The sequence below is a fragment of the Phodopus roborovskii genome, unplaced genomic scaffold, assembly GCF_943737965.1.
Source record: "Phodopus roborovskii unplaced genomic scaffold, PHOROB, whole genome shotgun sequence".
NCBI classification, from domain to species: domain Eukaryota; kingdom Metazoa; phylum Chordata; class Mammalia; order Rodentia; family Cricetidae; genus Phodopus; species Phodopus roborovskii.
Genome location: NW_026126461.1, coordinates 17294592 through 17317608, shown reverse-complemented (window position 1 = coordinate 17317608; position 23017 = coordinate 17294592). Strand labels below are relative to the sequence as shown.

The window sequence follows — 23017 nt, the reverse complement described above, 5'->3', positions numbered from 1 at the left end:
AGTCAGTGATAAACACTAGTTGGTGAAGAAGTTATTAGAAAATTCATGTTAAGAAAAAATTATTAAGGAGTGTGTTTTTTATACACTTATTGACCAAAATAATGGAGTAGAGTAGGGCTCACTCTTCAGAAAAGGTGCTGACATTTGTTATTTTCTAAGGACCTGTCACCACACAATCAGTCCAAGGCAACAGCACCCTCTTACATCCGCTACAGAAAGCCCACAAAACACAGCCGGATGCCAGGGATCGATGCCTTCTATTCTCATTCCAACCTGAAAGCCATTTTCCTGCTCAGGAGAGGACTGGTCCTGCGGAATTTCACGACACAATATCAGCCAGTGAGATTCTTCACAACTTAATATAGAGCATTTTATGTCATTGATATGTGGGATTTACAAATAACAGGATTCATAAAAGCCGAATAGAAGAGAAGATTCTGGAAGTTGGGAGGGGCATGGGAGAACAGGAGACGTTGTGGGGAGGTTCGGAGCTACAGTTAAACAGTGGTAACAAATGGTAAGTATTTAAGGTGATGAATATATCCACAGTGTGGGATATGTATAACATGCCATCATGGCATGACCAATAATTACACATGATGACTTGTCAAAACAAAGTAACAGAATTTAATAAAGAAATTTAACCATGTAGTCTGGAAGATTAATCTTTAAAGTGTAATATTTACATTAATCCTTTAATAGTTGTATTCATACATACAATGCACCCCTCCCCTAACTCAACCCGGAGCTAAGTCCCCTTCTTACCTTCTTACCCTCTCTTTCTTTTTCTTTAATAACCCTGCCAAGTCCAATCTGTGTGGCCAATAAACTTAAGGCTATCGGGCATCCCCTGGAATGGTTGACCTACTAAGTGCCACACCTTAAAGGAAACTCAGTATCCCTTCCCTAGAAGCAGTCAACTGTCCACAGGTCCTCAGCTAGGGCTTAGGACCATGAGACTGGCTTGATCTCGTGCAATCCCCATGCAGGCCACCACAGCTGCTGCGAGATTATCAGTACCATGTTCCTGCCGTGTCCAGGACACAGTTTTGCTCTCGTCCCTTGGCCTCTGGCTTTCACTCTTTCTGCTCCTCTTTCTGCGATGGGTTACCCCATTGGTAGCTAAGGTCTCCGCACTTCAACAAGTCATGAGTTTTCTTCATTTACGGTTTACTACACAAACAAACTTCTCTGTCTGGTCTGAGAACTGCACTAAAATACGGGTTTGGTGATAGTAACCAAACGTCACTTTGACACTACACCCAACTAGGGTAACAATATTAGACCGGGAAGATGGATTTTTATATGCTTTCAAAGAGTTCATCCATGAATTTCTCATGAAACCCCTTCATTCATTAACCCCTTCATTCATTTTACCCATCCCTCCTTTCTATGCTCTGGACAATAACGTTTTTGCTGATTGGATAGATGAGCTATCCCCAGTCTGTGGCTGGACTCTTCATTTTGTTTACAGTGATGTTGATACATATAATCCTGCCACCGCCACCCCGTATCCGGCATGTCCTTGCTGTGTGGCCCAGGAAGACCTTGAATTCATGATGCTTCTGCTTCCACGCCCGGAGTCCTGTGGGCCACTTTGAACTTCCATACAGAAAATCATAGAAGCCATGTGTGTCATGTCCACCTGCCTACCCAGCGCTAACTCTAAAGCTTCTAACTTCTCAGTGGTTTGGAAAAGGTACAGTCAGAACACGGCTTCTCTGGAAGGTGGGTGGCTAAGCAAGCACATGGAAAAAGGAGAGAAAAGGGCGGGCAAGCTTGAGGCAGCAGTGGATTGAGCAAGGCAGCCTGAACTCAGCTGATCTAAGAGCTGCAAAGCATGGAGTCACAAGCGAAACATTGTGTATCTTGGTATAGACAGCATGCTGCATCCAGGAACTCGACCGATGAGATGCACGTGGACTCTGTTCCTTGAAAATCACAATGAGTTTTCTCACACTGTCCTTGTAAGCACTAGGCAAATGTGCCTTGGAAAGACATGCAGTAGGATTCATGTCTGGCAGGCAGAGTGGAGCAGGGTTGGTTTTCCCTTTAAGACAGCAGCTAGAGCAGTGAGACACGGAGCAAGTATGCACATGGTGGCAGACACTGGGACTCAGAACATGTAATCCTGCAGCATCCCTCCAATCGTGAAGGTCTGTTGTTCCAGCCTGTGAAAGCCGTGTGCCAGCAGGCTCAGCTCAGCTCAGCCATCTTCCCACTAGGAATCCCATCTAAAGGCATGCAGACTTCACTCTGCCTTGTGCTGGTAAGCAGGGAGACATCTCCAGTTGGTTCAATATCAAACCATCCCTGCTGGCCTAACTGTTTGCTATAAATGAAGCCGTTGTGCTTCATGGAGGGTATGGGCCGACAAGACAAGAAGAGGAGAGTGGGAGAGAGAGGGAGAGAGAGAGAGAGAGAGAGAGAGAGAGAGAGAGAGAGAGAGAGAGAAAGAGAGAATTCACTCTTGCCTGTGCAACTGCACCAACGGAGACAGTACTTAAATTATCTTAACACTTTCTTTGTTTATCTGTATTTGCTGATATGCGAGTATATGTATGCATATGCTAATGTGTATGCATGTGTGTGTCTGTGTGCAAGTGTGTGAATATGTATATATATATATGTGTGTTTGTATATATATGTGTGCATTGTGTGAATATGTGTATATGTGTGTGTTTGTATATGTGTGTGTGTGTGTGTATGTCTCTGTGTGTATGTGAGTATCTGTGAATTTCTCTGTATGGATATGTGGGATATGTGTGTGCCTCTATGTATCTCTCTCTCTCTCTCTCTCTCTCTCTCTCTCTCTCTCTCTCTGTGTGTGTGTGTGTGTGTGTGTGTGTGTGTGGTGTATGTGTCTGTGTGCATGTGTGTATCTGTCTGTCTGCAAGTCTCTATGTATGTATATTTGTGTCTGTGTGCATGTGCCTATCTGTCTGTGATTCTCTCTGTATGTGTCTGTGTACATTTGAGAGTTTCTTTTCCTGTTTGGGGGTCTTCAGTTCTTGTTTTGCTGTTATGCTTTCTCTCTCTTCATTTCCGATTACTGCAACTCTTTCATTCTACACACATTGTTTTATAATTAGGGCCTTCATTCTCCATTTCACACCTTTCACCATTTTCATTTATCATTTTTATTCTCTCTTGTTTCCTTGTTTTAAAAAAAATATCATCTTTTAAAACATTTTCCTGTAGGTTTGTTTCTGCCTCTGGCATTTGTTAACAAAGCTATACATTATATAAGATTTTATTTTATTTCTGATTCTAGTTCAATGCTATTTGCTTCTGTTAGTGGTAATTCTCCTCGCTTCAGATACTAGGGATAAAAGACACACTTTGCCCCATTTAGATGCCCTTGCCAAGGAAGAACATTCTCCACCTAGCTTAGAGTCAGAACATTCTACCCGACTCAAACTTAAAATGACACTATGACTCAAAACTGAAAGAGACTGAAAAGCTTCAAGCCAACAATCATTATCCAAGCAGGCAGAGCATGATGGTCCTGACAGCCTACTCATTGATACTCCACCTCTGGCAGCTATTACAGATATAAAATAAAAGGACTATGGACACTCCATTGCATCAGGACTGCCCTATGTTACACCCAGACCATTTCAGACTCTAGATGGTTGATAAGACTAAGAATGACTACAGAGGGTGCATCCTACACATGCAACCATCAACAAATGTCCTGGTCTTATAGGACCCCAAGGTAAGGCAAAGGCATGGGTCTCTGATACACTACACACTGTCAGAAGACAATGACATCATCAAAGAACTCAACAGAAAACTTCACCACAGAATCTAGCTGGAAACAAACTGAACTCCTCTCTACAATCTGACATTCCTCGTTACGTTGTCAAAGTGGGAACAAACCAAAGGCCCGGAAAATGTTTTGGTGACACAATACCAGGAAACTGCCCACTTCCTGGGGAAACATGGACATCTAAGTACAAGGACTGTTTATAAACCCAGGAAATTGGCCAGAAAGGATGCCTGTGATTGCATATTTTGCATGAAAATGTCAACAGTAAACAACTGAGGTGGAATGCTGTACTGAAAGAGCCAACCAAGGCAGTCAGCACTGAGTCCTATCAGATTTGCCAACAAAAGCTCTGAAACAAGGTGTGATGGTTTGAATAGGCGTGGCCCCCACGGACTAAGGTGTTTGAGAGCTTGGCCCATGGGGAATGGCCTTGGAGGAACACTGTGGACATGGGCTTTGGGAGCTCATAGGCTCACGCTATGGCCAGTGTGCTAACCGATCTCCTTCTGCTGCCCGTGGGTCAACATGCTGAACTCTCAGCTCCTTGACCCTGCACAGAACCATGTCCCTCCATGGTGATAGTAGACTAAACTTCTGAAACTGCAAATGTTCCCCTTTATGAGAACTGCTGTGGTCCTAGATTCTCTTCACAGCAATAAGACCCTAACTAAGACACCAGGTGATGGTACATACGCAGTCTAGATTACAATATCAAGAGCAAGAACCCTTCAGAATAGAAAAAAAAAAAGCCAAGGCCAGTATAAGCTGATGCAATTCATGACCACGCCCATATTGCAGATGGTGCCTTAAGGAAACCTAAACACAACAGAGCAAAGGAACACCACACTAAGGACGAAGAAAACGTAAATCCTACGAGAAGACTAAACAAGCAAATTGGAATTAATCAGGGAGTAATTAAACATCAGTTTTTTTTTTTTTTTATTTAAACTATGCCGAGAATTAGTACCTAATTATAGCACTGGACTTAAATGGTCCTAATCCCCCAAACAGAAGGGTGAGACTGGCTGATGGAAACATAATTAAATACCCTCCTATTTCCAACCTGCAGAAAACATAGTACTCCATCAAATACAGTCTGAGTCTTACAGGTTAAAAAAATTATATTCTAAATAGATGAAACCCGGGTAAAGTAGGTACAGCTATCTCTAGCTGTCTCATAAAGATCTCAAGTGACAAAACACAATGGATGTCTGAAAATTAAGCCGCTACATGCTGGCAGAGGCAACAATACACACAGAAACACAGTACAGATTTTAATAGATTATTTCTATGTGTTTAGTATATATGCTAAGTTATACATAAATTACTGCATATTTATTATCTACACATACAGCATATGTATATATGGAACATCTCTGCACCAAATTTCATAAAACAAACGCTAAGAGAAACAATGAACACAGAAGTCCTAACACGATAATAGTGGATGCTTGCGATAGCCTGCTCTCGCCAAAAGGCCACCCAGCTCCAAGAAACTAACAAAAACTTCATACTAAACTACACTACAGTTAAAATGAACTTAACAGACATGGACGCAATGTTCTGTCCGAAACTGCAGTATATGCATTCTTTTCAGCAGCTCAAAGAACTTTCCCCAGAATAGAACATATTTTAGGCAAAAGGCCAAGTCATTACAAAAAAAAAAAAAAAATAATCGAAATAATTGCTCAAAGCTCATCAGATAATAATGGAGTAAAATTAGAAGTCAGAAGCAAGAGGGAGAACAGAGTTGACAAAAATATGAGTGTGAGCAATGCCTTTATAATAATTAGTGATTCACTAAAGAAATCAAGGAAATGGCAATGTCCTAGGATTGAATGAAAATGAAACATGAGAATCTGTAGGGTGTAGCAAAAGAATTAAAAGGGGCATGGATAGCCTTGAGACGTGGAAAATAAGCAACACAGCAATGCATCCACGGAAACCAGAAAATAAAAGAACAAAAAACAAAAAAACAAACAAAAAAACAGAAGAAGAAGACAAAACCTAAACCAACAGAGGAGGGGAGAAGGAAATAATAAAGATCAGAGCGGAAATTAATGAGACAGACTTTAAAATAGTGACTCGTAGGACCAAAGAACTGATTCTTTGAGAAGATTAAAACACTGAGAAACGGTCACCCAAATGATCTAAGGGAAAGAGAGAAATGTATCAATAGAATCAGAAAAGAGAGAGAGATTGCAATAGATAACACTGAAATTCAGATAAGGGATTATTTTGAAAAATGGCTGACGGGAGATGCCATTCTGTAAACATGTTTCTCTTATTGGTTAATGAATAAAGCACTGTTGGCCAATAGGAAAGCAAACTAGGCAGGACTAGGAGACAAGGAGGATTCCAGAAGTAGTAGGGAGGGTCAAGATGTAAAGACTGGAGAGAACAGAGTTTCGGGCTCTCTCTCCGGTAAGATAAGACCACATGGAAATACTTAGATTAATAAGAACTGGGTTAATATTTAAGACAGAGCTAACCAATAAGAAATACTAGTAACAGGCCAATAGTTTTATATATATAATACATCGACTCCGGAAAACCTACTCCTAACAATGAACACCTTAGTAAGTTTGAAAAATCCAAATAAATAGATATATTTCTAGATACGAATGCCTTACTATAATTGAATTAGTATATTTTAAGAAAAATTAAACATATCAGTAATAAGTAATAAGACTGTTCTCTTTTAATCCAAGGCCACACAGAACCACTGCACCATGTTTCATCAAATGTAAAAAGAAGCGGCAGGAACGCTCCTTTAACCAGTCCGTAGAACAGAAAAGCAAGGAACACTTGCAGATGTGTCTTACAAAGTCAGTGTCACCTTTAATACTGGACGCAAGTGCAAGCAAAAGTATAGAGGGACGTCCTTAAGGAATATGAGAAGAGCTACCGATGGCTGGGCATGGTGTGTATTCATGTTCCTAGGACACGGGAGACAGAGGCAGGATGACTATGAGTTCAGAGGCTATCCTGGACTACTCCGTGCTGAGATGTGGTCTCAAAACAATAAGATGAAGGTGGAAAATGGACAGAACAATACATAGTGACCAAGAGAGATTTATCATGGGAATATAAAGATGACTCCACACATGCAAAACAATAAACAGTATAGCACGTAAACACAAAAACAAAAAGTACTCAAATGTTTCAACAAATTTGGTAAAATTTTTGGTGAAATGTCTCCAGGGAAATGTCCTGGGGGAACTAGAAATAGAAGGATCATCCCTCAACACAATAAAGGCTGTATATAGCAAATCCATATCCAAGAACACACTCAATAAGGGAAAACTGAAAATACTTCCCCCAAATAAAGGGACAAGAATTCTCGTTCTTATTGTATTTCCTAAATATAGTACATGAGATCTCAGAATAATATGACACTTATGATGACTTGAATCTAACATGTTGCCATCACACAGTCTCATGTTTTAACTGCTTTTTTTCACGGCCAACCACGCTATTTCGGAGGCTGTAGAATCTTTACAGGGTGAGGCCTAGGCGGAGCAAGTAGCTCATTACGAGTTGGCCTCTTACAGTCCTACCTGAAACTCGATACTTTTCTCACACTTTCCTCATGGTAGGGGTCACCCCACCCATTCTTCTGTTACCACAAACTTCAGCGTACTTTTTGCCAGGAGTAACCAAGACCCTCTGAAACCATGAGTCAAAATGAATAATTTTCCTGCCAGAAGATGATTTTTCTGGAAGGCATTTTAGTCACAGTGATGTAAAAAATGGCTAATATAGTTAGTAATCATGAGAAAAGCTGGTAGTAAGATTATGGTCACCGGTGTGATGATACTTGGCTGTGTGGCTCTTGGGCCTTTGGACAAGTTTGTGGGAGGAACATTTCCAAGGTGTGAGCTGAATCAATCCTGAAATTTTTAAAAAACTGTTTTCAACGACTGAGATGGTTGAAGTTAATTGTCAGCTCGATAGAGTCTAGGGTCTAGAGTCATCGGAGGGAGGGATGGTGTCTAGGCATGACTGTGGGGTACCATCCTTATTATGACAATTAACACTGATGACCACTGCAGGCGGCCTGGTTCATTGGGGGGCGGGGGGACCCTGAACTGTCTGTGGCTGAGCTGAGCTCACGTGTTCGTTGCCTTCTTCTTTCTAACAGCAGATTCGACATGATCCTCTGCCTCAGGCTCCTGCTACCTTAACTGCCTTCACCATGATAGAACGTATCCCTGTGAGCCAAAGTAAACACCCAGCACAAGGGAATCAGCCTGGACAGTTTGGGTGAGACTTCAGAAGACTCACAGACATGTGAACAATTAAGGCCGTGCTCATGGGGTCTCAGATCAGAACAAAGACACTAATGGGGTTTAAACTAGGGACCACTGGCGTCACAGTCTGGCAAGAATCTGGATATACTTTGCCCATGTCCTCAAAATGCGAGTGAGGCTGAATTCCAAAGAAACTGTCTAATTTTTTTTTTTTCTGAGTAGGCAATTTTAAGCCAGCATAGCATTCAGACTCTAATGTGGTTATTGCAGGCTGGTTTTAGGTAGGCAGAGGGTAAGAATTAAGAAGCTGTGCTCTGTGCCCCCAGACAGTAGAAAAGATGCCTTGAAAAGATCATATCCATTTAAGGCTCCAAGTTATAAAACTGAAAAGCTGTTTGAAAATAGTTCCTTTAGAAATGATTCGCAGGAATGTCCCACTCAAGCAGGGTTGCACAAGAATGTTTTGGGCAGGTTCAACTGCACAAGCATCTAAGGTTTCACGTAGCCATGGTTTGTGTAACCACAGCACAAGGAGGCCCAGTAGCTTCTCACCCTGGTAGCACAACAAAATCTGTGTAGTACTGATTTTGCAAGTGTGCAACATGTAAGAATTAAGGTGTTAACAAGGCTTATGCTGAGGCATTCAAGGGGTGCTTGAGAGAGCAATAAATGTGCGGCTTCCTTCACGAAACCCCTTAAATGGAGATAAATGAAGCCATCGCTGTAGTCGAGACGTCAAGATGCTAGAGATGGCAGCTCTTTGGGCACCAAGTCGAGGCAGCTTGATGGAAAAGCCTTGTTGCTGCATGTGGCCACAGGCGCAGGGCTGCTGTAGCCACCTAGAGCTGGAATAATCACACCACATGACCCAGGTGCCCTCACAGAAAAGACATGGTATCTGTCCAGCCACAGTTTAGTCTTGCTTTGCTCTGATCCTCCATCGATCTCCTCTCCCCTTCCTTGTGGAATGGAAATGTTTACTCTCTGCTGCTGCAGCTGCAAATATAAGCTTTCCTTTTTTTCTTTTACAGGGACTCACAAAAATTGGCAGTGTGCCTCCTCAGAGTATGAGACTCCATTTTGGACTAATTAATGCACTCTGTGTTTGAGGCAGCCAAAGGCCTTTGGGAGCAAGGGGCAGAGTGTTACGGTTTGAGTCTTCATAGGCTCCTGATTTGATTGCTTGTTCCCCAGAGGTGTCCTCTTTAAAAGTTGGAGAAGGCTGATTTCTAGATATTAGAACTCTGATGGGCACAGACAGGCCTTGGATCCAGCCCTCTCTCTCTCTCCTCTCTCTCTCTCTCTCTCTCTCTCTCTCTCTCTCTCTCTCTTTCTCTCTCTGTGTGTGTGTGTGTGTGTGTGTGTGTCTTTGTCCATCTCTATCTCTCTGTCTGTCTGTCTCTCTCTGTTAGCCTGCTATGATGGACAAGAATTTCCCATAACCCCCCACCTCCAAGAGCTCCCTCATGCCTTTCCCAATACGGTGGACTGAGACTCCAAAATCACCAGCCCAAAATAAGTCTTGGTCACAGTCATGTGCGTGGAACTGATACAGCAACTGAATAAAAGCAAAGGATACAAATAAAGGAAGGAAGAATTTGAATTACACCCAAACATCAGTTACACAAATGTCAACTTCCTTAACAAATAATGCTGGAAAGCACGGCCATCAAGGATGGGGTGGGGACAAGAAAATATAGTTGTCTACATGTGAAGGACTGAAACTAGACAATCTCTTCATGTACGAAATCAACTCACAATGGATTGAGTTTGGATTCTAATGTAAAAACTTTAAAACCCTTCAGTGATTGCCGCTACTGTCACTGGAAATTTTTTACAGCAGACTCCATCCATGGCTGTTTTCCTAGTTTATGGCCAGCTTTGGGCAGCTGGAGTGTTGTTGGAAGGCTCAGTCTTCATCACAAATGAACACATCAGGAAAACAGGGAGTAGATTCCAGTTCTGTGATTCCCAGGGCATATTTGATGCAGTCCTTGTATTTCTGCTAATCAGTGTTTAATATCTGAATGCCAATTTCTTATGTGAATTTATTCTTTTCAGAGGGTCTTCATTTTGAAACAATGTCAAGCTCCTCAGAAAGTGAAAGGAAGGTATAAGATGCCTTGTGCAGTACAGGCTCAGGTATAGCCCGGTCGCTCACCTCCTGCCCATCCATCCCTTCCTCCGTCTGCCTGCATTTGTGTACAGACAGAAACAGGTACATGTGACACATGGGCATTTTCAGAAGCATCACCTGGTTATTTGTCCCTGTATCACAGACATCTTTCCTTCACAGCTGTCTGTGCTCCTGAATAACGAATGGAATATTATCTCACAGCACCATAGGTAAGGCATAAGTTTGAATTATACTCGGCTACTTTTCCACTCACATTGTACTATCTCTTGTCCATTTTTCCCAAAGCGTACTTTATTGTTATTGGTGTTTGATGATGTTTGTGTGTCCAGGTAAGTGTAGGCTTGCGTGTGTATGCATGTATGTGAACCCGTGTGGGTGGGTTCGTGTGTGTGTGTGTGTGTGTGTGTGTGTGTGTGTGTGTGTGTGTGTGTACATGCATGTGTATGTACAGCTAAGAGGACAAGTTCAGTAAATGCGTTTCAGAAGCATTTTTGTGATGCAGGGTCTCTCACTGGCATAGAACTCACCAAGTAATCCAGGTTGGCCAGTGATTCTCACCACACAGGTGCACACCCCGCACAGGTGTGTGCAGACCAGCACACGTGTGTGCACACCACAGCGCAGGTGCACACCATACCACCACACTACATTTCGTTACATGGGTCCTGAGGGTGTAACTCAGATTTTTCAGACTTGCAAGGCAAGCACCTCACCCACCGAGCCATCTCCACGGCCCAAAACTCTACTTGCTAATGCACCCTCCGCCCTGCAAACGGGATCTGTCTTGAATTAGATGTCATGTTAAGCTGACAAATCTCCCTAGTCTCGCCTGGCCTGGAACAGTTTCCATTAACATGTTGTTGTCTCTTATCTCAGTGACATTCCTAAGAACACAGTCCTCTCCTCTGACTTTTCAATTGAATATTCATCACTTTGATCTTGTCTGATGTCACTTACGGTTCAGTTGCCAGAACACTACAGTAGTGATGTACTCAAGATGCCACACCCAGAGGTGGACCATGACCCTGTGTCCCCCAGTGGCAATGTTCATGCTGATTACCATTCCTGATGCTCTGCAGGTTCTTCAGAACTTGGTCACATGTAATATATGTATGCACATATGAGCATAAACACCAGCACACACATGTACATACGTTATAAATCCCAGATTCAAACAAATATGTGTGATTCTAACCAACCCCGAAGGCTTGTTCTTTTTCTTCTAGCCCTGTGACCTTTCCCCTCTGATGTCACTCCTTAAGTAGATCCTCCAGGGTATCTCTTAGGGGTACAGAAGTGTTCTGTTTATACTATCACCAGAGAACTACAAAAACGCACCACTGGTGTTTACCATCTCCCTGCCCTCCCGTGCAGAGGCGGGTGCAAGAATGACTTACATTCCCAACCCCTTTCTTCTCTGATGCTACTGCGTTTGTTTTTAATAACATGTGGCTTCTTTGATTCCTTTTGTTTCCCATTCTCCGCGGTTGAATGTTTTATCATTTTTCCAAAGGATAAATCAACAAGGACAAAACCCCCCATTAAACAAAGCTCATGCGTGTCTGCTTCTCCCAGAACCCTGTAGACTGCAGCTCCCACAGCGAAATAACCAGCCTCACTATAGTAGCATAGTCTCCATCCTTCCCAATGTGTTTCCTGCAAAGGTATGTGGGTGCGTCCCTTATCTTACTCAAAACTCAGCATGCTCGCATGGTTTGGGCACATGGCCTCCTGCTTGCTGCGTCCGTCAGCTTGTAATCCTGTTTATAGCTGCATTGTACTCCACTGTGTGTGGGCACCAACACTCGCTGAAGCTGTATATGGATGCCTTCGCTTTTTATAGGAACTTGAAATCACTTAAAAGCCCCATGAATTGGCTTGTAAAATATCTCTAAAACCTTATATTCACAGATGATTTTGGAAAATTCCAAGAGAAACTTAAAGGATAGTGATATCCAAAACTACTGTTGACAAGACGAATGATGTGTCAGGTTCATCTTATTTCCACAAAAATAAATGTCACGTGTTATCTACTTTTCCCAGACATCTTTTCACATACAATCTATTTACAGCAGACTATGTTGAACATGCTCTCATGCTCACTGCTCGGAATTTCACAGCTCACTTCAAAGGTGCTGCGTACACACACACACACACACTCACACACACACATACTCATACACACCCACTCACACACACACACATACACACACACTCATACACACATACTCATACACACCCACTCATACACACACACACTCACACACACACGCACTCATACACACACACATACTATATACACACACACTCACACACACACATACTCATACACACACACATACACACACACTCATACACACATACTCATACACACCCACTCATACACACACACACACTCATACACACATACACACACACACTCATACACACACATACTATATACACACACATACTTATATACACACACACTCAAACACACACACACACATACAGGCACCACAAATGCTGTCAGAAAGCCAAAGGAAAATGATAGACTGCAGGGAGATGAGTAATAATAATTCAAAATGGAGCTACTAAAAAGATGGCTCAGCAATAAAAGTATTCTTACTCTTGTAGAGAACCCAGATTACATACCCAAAACCTACATCTTGGCTCATAACCCTCTGTAACTCCAATTCCAGGGGATCCAATGTCCTCCTCTGACCCCTGCAACCACTAGGCATGCAGCCTGTGCACACACACACACACACACACACACACACACACACACACACACACACACACCGGCAAACACTCACACATAAACTATAATATTTTAAAAAGACAACACTGTAGAATTCATGCATTTTCATGGCTCAACAACGGTGAACGATGCAAGGTCATGTTACTTTGAGTCCGTGGTAGTGTCTGGTCACACATCACACGTGACTGTCAGACACAGGGGTCAGGCAGCACCTCACAGACAGAGGGTAGGATGCTCCAGGCCAGTCTTTCAGCATTTCCAAATTGTTTCTCGAGCCAACACTGGGAAGCTGTTTCTAATGCTAGTCCTTGGAGAATTCAAATCAAAATAAACTTCCTATTTTAACCATCAGAAAGGCAAGAGTGAAAAATGCCCTGCCTTCGATCTGTCTTTCTTGTTTAGTGGTTTATACCGCTATGTAGCTTTAACTTTCTCTCTCTGAATGCCCTGTATTTCTTGAACATAACTGACAGGGTGTTGGCAAAAATGCATCCCATGATGACAAGGGATCCAGAATCACACTCTCGAGGTAAACAAAATCCCACTGCACACAGTACCCGGAGTTTGCACGCCTGAGCTTCTCCAGATAAATGCCACCCTGGAGACGTGAGGAGGGGACTTTCTCAAGGTTAGGAGCCAGCACGGAAGCAGGCCATAACGAAGGAGTCAAACTCTGGGAGGCTGCCAACTGTGTGCTCCAGGTAAGGGGACAGATTTGGCACACAAGAAGCACTGTAAAACTTGGCCAGCAGCTATGACGCCTGCCTTACAGACAAGGACAGCTCCAGGGAAATGCCCCGTGCTCCTGGACCATAGAAGTTGTTTTGTTTTCTCGTTTTCTTTTCCCAGAACACTCAGTATTTTCATATTTTCTACCACGAAACCGATTCACTTTATCGCTAATGACTGAGGAGTAGTATTATTCAAGGTTCCGTACCCACAGCAAAACCAGGTACAAATTATATGCTATTATTTTAAAAGCTTGCAAAAAACAAGTCATGGTATTAATGGGGGGGGGAATGCTGTGGCTGGAGAAAAGGCAGACACACTCTAGCCAAAGCTCCTTTGTGCAATGCCATGTGGGAGAGCTATCGGTGTGACAGGTGCATGCACAGTTTGGTGGCTGGGTAACGTCTCCAGCGTGCACATGCACAGCTATGGAATGAAAGGTCATGGGTCATGCAACTTTTCACATACAGAAAGACTGTTTTCTTGTGATTGCTGTCATTTAAAAAGTGGTGCAAGACAGAAAGATGACACACAACACAGCTCATGTGGAGGTGTTTTAATTTTTCATCAGAGGAAAGGCAGAGGGGAGGGGAGAGACCAGTCTCTGGGGACAGAAGAAGTAGAAGAGAAAACAGAGGTTGGGGGGGAAGGCAGAGACAGGCAAAGAATCAGAATGAGAGAGAGAGAGAGAGAGAGAGAAAGAGAGAGAGAGAGAGAGAGAAAGAGCAACAGACAGAGAGATGGGATGGGGGAAGATTCCCTTTTACAAGGGGACTTAGTGAAGGTGCACAGTTGGTGCTCTTAGTGGCTGCAGCTGAGGGTGTGTCCTGTCAGAAGGGCAGACTAATACAGATGCCTGAAAACTAGCAGTGATTACCTGTGAGTTGCACAGAGTAGGGAAGCTGGCCGGCCTAAGCCATCAGCAAAGCCTCAGCTGGGGTGTGCTGCAGGAGACAGGGTGTGTACAGGATGCCAAGAGAACAACCCAAGACAGGCACTTAGTTCATTTGCATGCAGGAGCTGCCACCCACACGTTCCTACTTTTTAATACACAAACACATTTTTTATTGATACAAGGGAAGTTAGTAAGTTTCAGCAAACAGTTTTACAAATGCACTACAAAGAATTTCTTCTTCCCTGGGCTTTTGGTAAGTTCACTGACCCACTGTCTGCCCCCTTAAAACACTTGTGTATATTTCTTACAAATGAAGACGTTGGCTGCCATCAAAATCAGGAAATTATGGGACTATTACAGATCCGGGGTAAGATGTAAGAGTCTCACTTTGGACAGGAGGGTGATGCCTTCCAGGGGGATCAATAAAATCTGTCAAGTCATTTGGAATAGGGATTAGGCCCTCCCTCCTGCCTCTAGGCTAAGTGAGTATTCCTCCCTGGGGAATGTGCTCCCAAAGTCCTTCCCAAGGCACATATTTTTAACATGCATTGTAAAGCATGGGTCCTCAAATGTCTAAATGTATCCAAGAGCTGTGGAGGTTTCAGTAGTGATAAAACAGAACTTATATCTGAGACCCACCATTCTTGACCCTTGCAAAGAGTTCAGCAGCCTGCAAGAGTGTGTTCATACCATCCCTGTCTTATACAACTTCATTTTCTCAAAGTGCATCGCAAGAGTGGAAACATTACCATTTCAAATGCCAAAGGTAAGATTTTGGGGAACCAACTGGGCAGAGTTATTCAATCAGCTTGACCACAAGAATTTAATTCTGTCAATAGTTGATTTTTTTTCCTCAGTGAGGATAAACACAAGCATATAATTACTATGAAAGCTGAAAAAAGAAACATAAAGAAATAGCCCCCCAAGATAAACCAAAAACCAACCAAACAGATGGTCAGAGCACACTTATAGAAGTCTTCAAAGCAGAGAAAATTATCCCCCCTGGGTTTTTCAAGTGAAAGTTTGGTCAACTTAATATTTGAAGGAAGAAGGAAAAATCGTGCTCCTGTCTACCACAGACACACAAAAGCTCCTGACCATCTGAGGTATACTTAACAGTTGCTGTTACCCATGATGGTAGGATAATTATTTTCTTATTAACAGGAATAGGAGAATGAGGCCATTCACATTGTTAAGACATGCTTGAAATGATTCTGCAAGGAAGCTTCTGTTAGTATTCGGGCATCTGCGCTGGCTTGCCCTTGGGGTTCTGATAAGATCCGCCCTCAGCTGCAGCCACTAAGGGCACCACCTGTGTACATTCACGATGTTCCCTTTTAAAGGGCCTGGACTACCTCCCATCCCTCCCTCCCTTTCCTTCTCTCCCTTTCTCCGTCTGTACCCTGCTTTCTTCTCTCTCCCCCTTTCCTCTCTCCTGCTTCTCCAATCCCCTGAGACCAGTCTCCCTCCTCCTCTTTCTCCTTTTCATGATCCCTTTCCCTAATTAAAAATAAATAAATAAAAACCTCTGCTTGAACCCTGTCTCATGGCATCTTTCTCTTGCTCTCTGCTTTTCTTAAATTACAACAGCTTCTGTGCACAAACATGCACGCGGCACTTAACTCCATGGCTCTAAGCACATAATGAGAATGACACACTAAATTACATCGAGGCCCTGTAGAGCTACTGTGCACATTTTATGAATGAGGCGCCCAAGGCCAAGATTCAAGTGTATCTTCCCTTAGCATGCTGCCAAACGGACACCGTGCTAGCTCATCGCTATGAGCTGCAGGCACTTTTGACCGTCATCACTGCTGTTGATTAAAGACATCATTTAAATCGTTATTCCACAGTTAAAATTATAATTAGCTAGTTAAATATAGAAAATTAGCACCTGAGTATTTTCTGTCCAGCTATCAAATTGTCCCAGATGCCAACGTTTGTAAAGGTGAATGAAGGCTTCTAAGAAGAACATCAGTGTGTGGGTATCATAATGCTCGCAGTGGTAGACTGTACAACAAAGACCAGAGCTCCGAAGCCATCGAGCTAAACATCTGGCAAAGGTGGATAGGCTAGGTTTCCCCTACCACAAAAAGCACAAATGTTTGATAAGGAGAAACGGAACACAGCACAGTGGAACACAGTGCAGCTGTCTAAAAGGCAAGGCTCAGATCTGCGTCTGCAGAGGGGGCCCAATGGCTCGGAGAGAGACAAAGCAAATACAATGTGCAGCACACACGAGCATGCCGTGTGTCTTCACTTCATGGAGGGATGCCAGGATGGAGCCACACACGGACAGAATGTGGCTCCATGTTCTCTGATTGCTCCATGTCAACACCCTGTCAGCACAACACTTTGGATCCCAACCTAACCCTTCCTTGCCCCTGTCCACTTCGTTATTATGTTAGAATTTCAGAAAGTTACAATGGCAAGGGAAAGAGGCATAAGGTCCTGTTAGCACAGAGCAGAGATGGGAACAAAGGAAGGAACCACATTCACTTTGTGCTCAGGAGGTGGGAGGGTGGCCCCTGGGCACTGGTGGCTGGCCGAGGAAATGGTCTACAGCAAGGTGTCAACAGACATTGAGGTTTCAGGCCTGGGGGAGGTGCACTGATTTTCCGTATTATGTTAGTTTGTACTTTTACAATGAGCATTCATTCTCATTACTGAAGCTTTCAAAGGCCGTGGACAGCTCACAGACAAGCCAGTGTACTGACTTTTCGTCTCTAACCTGCTATACATCCCTACAGTTTCTGTGTTCTTCCAGGTCCTTCAGAAGAAACCGTTACTGGAAAAAGTCTGCTTGCTGCAGGGTCCCACATTTTCATCAGGGTTCTGTTTTCATACAGAAGCTAGCTGTATGCTTTTTACCTCAGCCAACAGTGACTCTCCATCCAGAGTACCAAAATTCAGCTTCCTCACTCAGGGCTCAAGAGTGTTTGTTTTAAATTTCATTTTTTTTTTTTGTAATATTATAATGCATTAATTGAGATCTGAAAAGCCTGTGTATATTTTGCTTTGGGTAAAGTAGGATGTGTATTTAGCCCTACAGGTACAGGCAGATTCTCCCACTGAAATCATTCTGGTTTTTCTTTTATCCCCCTCTGTTTTTTTTTTTTTTTTTCATAAAGAAAATGAGAACTTAAAAAGCACACACACAAATGCATAGGACATTCTCATATGCAAAGTGATTCTTTCTACACTTGTTCAGACTACACCTTGTACAGTTGTCTCTGATGATGACATATTCTTGACGACTTCAGGGACCCTAGGATTCCACCAAGTTCATTTACATGTTTATGTTCAGATGGCTATAAATGTTTCACTAAAAGCATTACCGACAGCTCTCATCAGATGTCCAAAGAGTCTGTGACATACACAGACACGAATACAGAACAGATTAAGGATCGTATGAGTGCCCTTCAAGAGTGTCTGTCATTACTTTCCATGGACTATAAAATATATTTGGGAGACAAAAGGAGCCGGGACTTCACAACAGCTGGTCATTATAGCCACATGGGCAAAGCAACTACATAATCTTTGAATTCCGCTCAAAGTGGCATCTTCTTTGCCATCTACAGCTTAGACAAATAGTGTAACGTGATGAGTTACATAAAAAACACAACTGGCTTCCGAGCCTCCGATAAGGTGGCCGACTGCATATCCTCAAGCTTTCATTTTAGAGGCTCTTCTCTGTTATCCTGAACACATTTCAAAGATTAATTCTGAACTCAGGACCATAAGCTGCTGCAAGGATTATATCAAGAGATATCCCCTACTAGAAAATATGGAAATCAGGAGCCAAGAAACGTATAATTGAATAGGTTAATGCAATTCTGACTGGATTTTTGTGGCTTCATTCTGTTGAAATCTCAGGTGCAGAATCCTCACTTCCACAGAAATTTGGGTATACAATCAACATGTAAATATGTGTCCTAACTACTAAGTGAGCTATAGTATCAGAAACAAATGAACAAGCATTTCAGAACAGGTAACATATAGCTGGCTCCAGGCAACCTGAGCCCAACAAAGAAAATGAAGCCAGGAGCACATAGCAAGGCCTGCACTCAGAGAATAGTCTGGATGACTTTGTGATGGATATTGCACTATTCCTCTGATGGCTTGCAAACAATAAACCTACATCACCCCCCCAAGGTGACTTAACTATGGGTGAGATGTACAAGGATACTGCCAATATACATTTCCTTCAGCTACAGAGGGAGAGTCTATTTGCCCTTGATTCTTGATGCCACTCTATTCTTTCCTTAATTTTCCTTTCTTCTCAAGTGTGCTGGGCTTGACACTCAGCTTCCAGCTGGTGGTGTAGATAAGCCATTGTCGCAGGAGCTTTGGGCCCCTTCTAGGAACAGAAGCACCACCCTGTTTGGCTGTCTGGCTCTAGCTTCAGATCAGTTATTTCATAGCGGCCCTGGTACTTTGACTCCTATAGTTTCAGAGAAGGGAATTCTATTGAAAAGTAACCCAGCCATGAACTCGAGGAGGCATCTCTTATGTTTTGCACCAAAGCTAAAGGCTGTGGAGCTATGAGAAATGGACCCTAGTGGGGACTATTTCTGAGGTTTAGATCCTTTGCAGTTAATCAGCTTGAAGACTTCACATCACGGATCATCACTCTATTTTTAAATGTGCTCCATTTGACTTAAATATCAGTGAAACACCTGAATGCAATGCATGTGGCATTTATCGGTTCTTCTCTTCAAGGAAAACTGCGAAACTCCAAAAGATTGATCTTCAAAGTAGGGTCAAGAAAATGCATACAGAAGAAAAATGCAAAGCAAGGAAAGGAGCCAATTATGGCGGCCACACAGAAAGATGGGCTAGGATAAAATTTTCTTCAATGCATCTTATAACACAGGCAGTTCTCACCAGTTCATGAAACATGCAGTATTCACAGTTCATATAACACACCAGTTAGTATAACACAGCAGTTCTCACAGTTCATATAACACAGCAGTTCTCAGTTCATATAAGACAGTAGTTCTCACCAGTACATATAACAAGGAAGTTCTCACCAGTTCATGTAAGAGGCAGTTCTCAGAGTTCGTACAACACAGCAATTCTCACAGTTTATATAGCATAGCAGTTCACAGAGTTCATATGACACAGCAGTTCTCACCAGTACATATAACACAGAAAGTTCTCACCAACTCTTGTAACAAGCAGCTCTCATGGTTCATATAACACAGACAGTTCTCACCGGTTCATGTAACACGGCAGTTCTCACAGTTCATGTAACACGGCAGTTCTCACAGTTCATGTAACACGGCAGTTCTCACAGTTCATATAACACAGTTCTCACAGTTCATGTAACACGGCAGTTCTCACAGTTCATGTAACACGGCAGTTCTCACAGTTCATATAACACAGTTCTCACAGTTCATATAACACAGTTCTCACAGTTCATGTAACATGGAAGTTCTCACAGTTCATGTAACACGGCAGTTCTCACAGTTCATATAACACAGTTCTCACAGTTCATGTAACACGGCAGTTCTCACAGTTCATATAACACAGTTCTCACAGTTCATATAACACAGTTCTCACCAGTTCATGTAACACGGCAGTTCTCACAGTTCATATAACACAGTTCTCACCAGTTCATGTAACACGGCAGTTCTCACAGTTCATGTAACTGCTGGGGGAGCGATATAACTGCTGAAGGAACAATGCACGGTCACTACACAGCTCGCCATATTTAACGAGGTGTCTGAGAGCGCTCTACACCAATAGTAGGGGTAGTGTTACCAAATCTTTGGGCAGTATGTTCACGACACAAAATCCTGACATTGCAATGAATTGATTTAGATGGGAAAGTTCTAATATTCACAGGTAGTTTTAAAAACTTTGACATGCATATCTTTCTATATCTACAGAACGAAATATAAACTCAGACTTCTGTAGTTAAATACATACTCAGACTTTATTTAAAAAGAATAACATACATACACACAGACACAGACACACACACACACACACACACACACACACACACATACACACACACTTCTCAGGTTCCATTTCATGAACAGACATATTTAGAAAAAATCTACTTTTAAAATATAATCAGGACTAAATAACAATGTCAAATTCTGGCTAGTGGGGCTATCCATTCTGCTGTCGTCATTGGAGTGGGAGTCGGAAGGTGTCTCTGTCCCCATGGAATCCTAAAGGTGCATAACCCGTTGCCCTGGAGAAGACCGGTATTCCATCAACAGGGCTTAGAGTATTTATTTAAAAAGATCATGCTACATTACAACAAACCGAGATGGTAGCATAGAGGGTAGAGATGGCAGACTGGAGAGGAGAGGGTGAAATGTTATATATATATCTGACTTGTTTATAAAGAATGACATCAAGTGAGGAGGAACAAGCTCTGCTATCTGCAGGAAGAAATTACACCTGTGGCCAAGCGTAAAGATGGGAGGAGTGGACTGGGCAGGAGTGCCCATCTGTCAGCAGAGAGGTGCTGGGTGAGATGGGGAGGGAAGGGCCATGTCGGATACTGTGCAAATGTAGACGAGAGATGAGGGCCAGAGCATCCTCAATAGAGAGATGGAGTGAGGACCAGAGCATCCTCGATAGACAGAGTGAGGACCAGAACATCCTCAGTAGACAGAGTGAGGACCAGAGCTTCCTCAATAGACAGAGGACCACAGCATCCTCAATAGACAGACAGAGGACCAGAACATCCTCAGTAGACAGAGGACCACAGCATCCTCAATAGGCAGAGGACCAGAGCATCCTCAGTAGACAGAGTGAGGACCAGAGCTTCCTCAATAGACAGAGGACCACAGCATCCTCAATAGGCAGAGGACCAGAGCATCCTCAGTAGACAGAGTGAGGACCAGAGCTTCCTCAATAGACAGAGGACCACAGCATACTCAATAGGCAGAGGACCAGAGCATCCTCAGTAGACAGATGGAGCGAGGACCAGAGCATCCTCGATAGAGTGAGGACCAGAGCTTCCTCAATAGACAGACAGAGGACCAGAGCTTCCTCAATAGACAGAGGACCAGAGCATCCTCAGTAGGCAGAGGACCAGAGCATCCTCAGTAGGCAGAGGACCAGAGCATCCTCAATAGACAGACAGAGGACCAGAGCATCCTCAATAGACAGACAGAAGACCAGAGCTTCCTCAATAGACAGAGGACCAGAGCATCTTCAGTAGACAGAGTGAGGACCAGAGCATCCTCAATAGTCAGACAGAGGACCAGAGCTTCCTCAATAGACAGAGGACCACAGCATCCTCAATAGGCAGATGATCAGAGCATCCTCAATAGACAGAGTGAGGACCAGAGCATCCTCAGTAGACAGAGTGAGAACCAGACCAGAGCATCCTCAATAGACAGACAGAGTGAGGCCCAGAGCATCCTCGATAGACAGACGGAGCGAGGCCTGACAAGCCAAGCGGGAGATGGCCCAGGCTAAGAGTGTGAAGGAAGCAGGCTCAGAGCACACAGCAGCACAAACACTGGCAGGTGTTCTGAGAAGGACACGGCACTTAGAGCTGAAAGAAAGACCAGGAAACCCTTGCACTTATCAAAATGACACCTGTAGTGCCAGGCAAGGTCAAAGGCCTCACAAGATTATCCCTGATAATTCCGTGGGCTTGTGGCATTTCACGCTGAAGGTGGGAGGTCAGACAGGTGAGTGACATGCTTTCTTTATAAAGTGACAGAGGAGAAGCTACAGGGGCTAGAGTAGCTCCCCTGGGGGGGGAGAAAGGGAAGGGAAGTGGAGGATACAGAGGGAACAGGGCAGGAGGAAGAGCCTGAAAGTCTGAGAGCACCCAGTCCACTCACACTCCTGAAGGACGGAGATGATGGCCAGGGGAGCGGTGCCAGGGAAAAGCAGCTATGCAGCCTGGCCACAGACAGGAGAGAGCCATGAGCTACTGAGGGAGTTGTATCATTTGCTGGGTTACAAAGGTCAGGATCATCTCGTAAGCAGTCACTCGGGTCAGGGCAGGGACGGCTTAGGAACGGCACTGACGCGGTTGGCACCTGTAGCAGGCATGATGATTATGAGCAAATACTGAGCCGAGAAGCTAGCTAGCTATGTCATCATGCATGGCTGGCAGGATTGGGCGGGTGCGATGACCCACACACCCTGAGATGGGAAGGATACCCTGGCCACAATCATGAGAGGCTCCTAATCAGAGGGAGGCAGGAGCCTCCAGAAGATACACTACAGAAAGTAGACTTACAAGCCAGCTGCTGTGGGTAGTCAGCCGGCTTCCGAGGCAGGGAGACACCTCTCCCAGAGTTTCAGAGGGAAGGAACCCTTGCAAGCCCATTTCAGACTGGCGGCCTGACCTTCTGAACTGTCAGATAAGCCTGTGCGGATCACTCAGTGTGTGGTAGTTTGTCACAACAGCAGTGAGGATACTAGTACACCTTAGCGACATGGAATCTAGAAAAAAAACCTCCACTGGCAAACTATAAAAATACGCAAGGAGGCCATGGAG

The 23017-nt window shown here is 43.6% G+C and overlaps 1 protein-coding gene across 1 annotated transcript in view; it reads right to left on the bottom strand.

The window, feature by feature from the left end:
- The window catches only part of L3mbtl4 (L3MBTL histone methyl-lysine binding protein 4), a 317660-nt gene that overhangs the window by 212636 nt on the left and 82007 nt on the right, over positions 1–23017 (bottom strand). The window contains exon 3 of the mRNA XM_051190683.1: positions 205–309. Within this exon, the coding sequence (XP_051046640.1) occupies positions 205–309 (105 nt within the window). The remainder of the gene's footprint in view (positions 1–204; positions 310–23017) is intronic.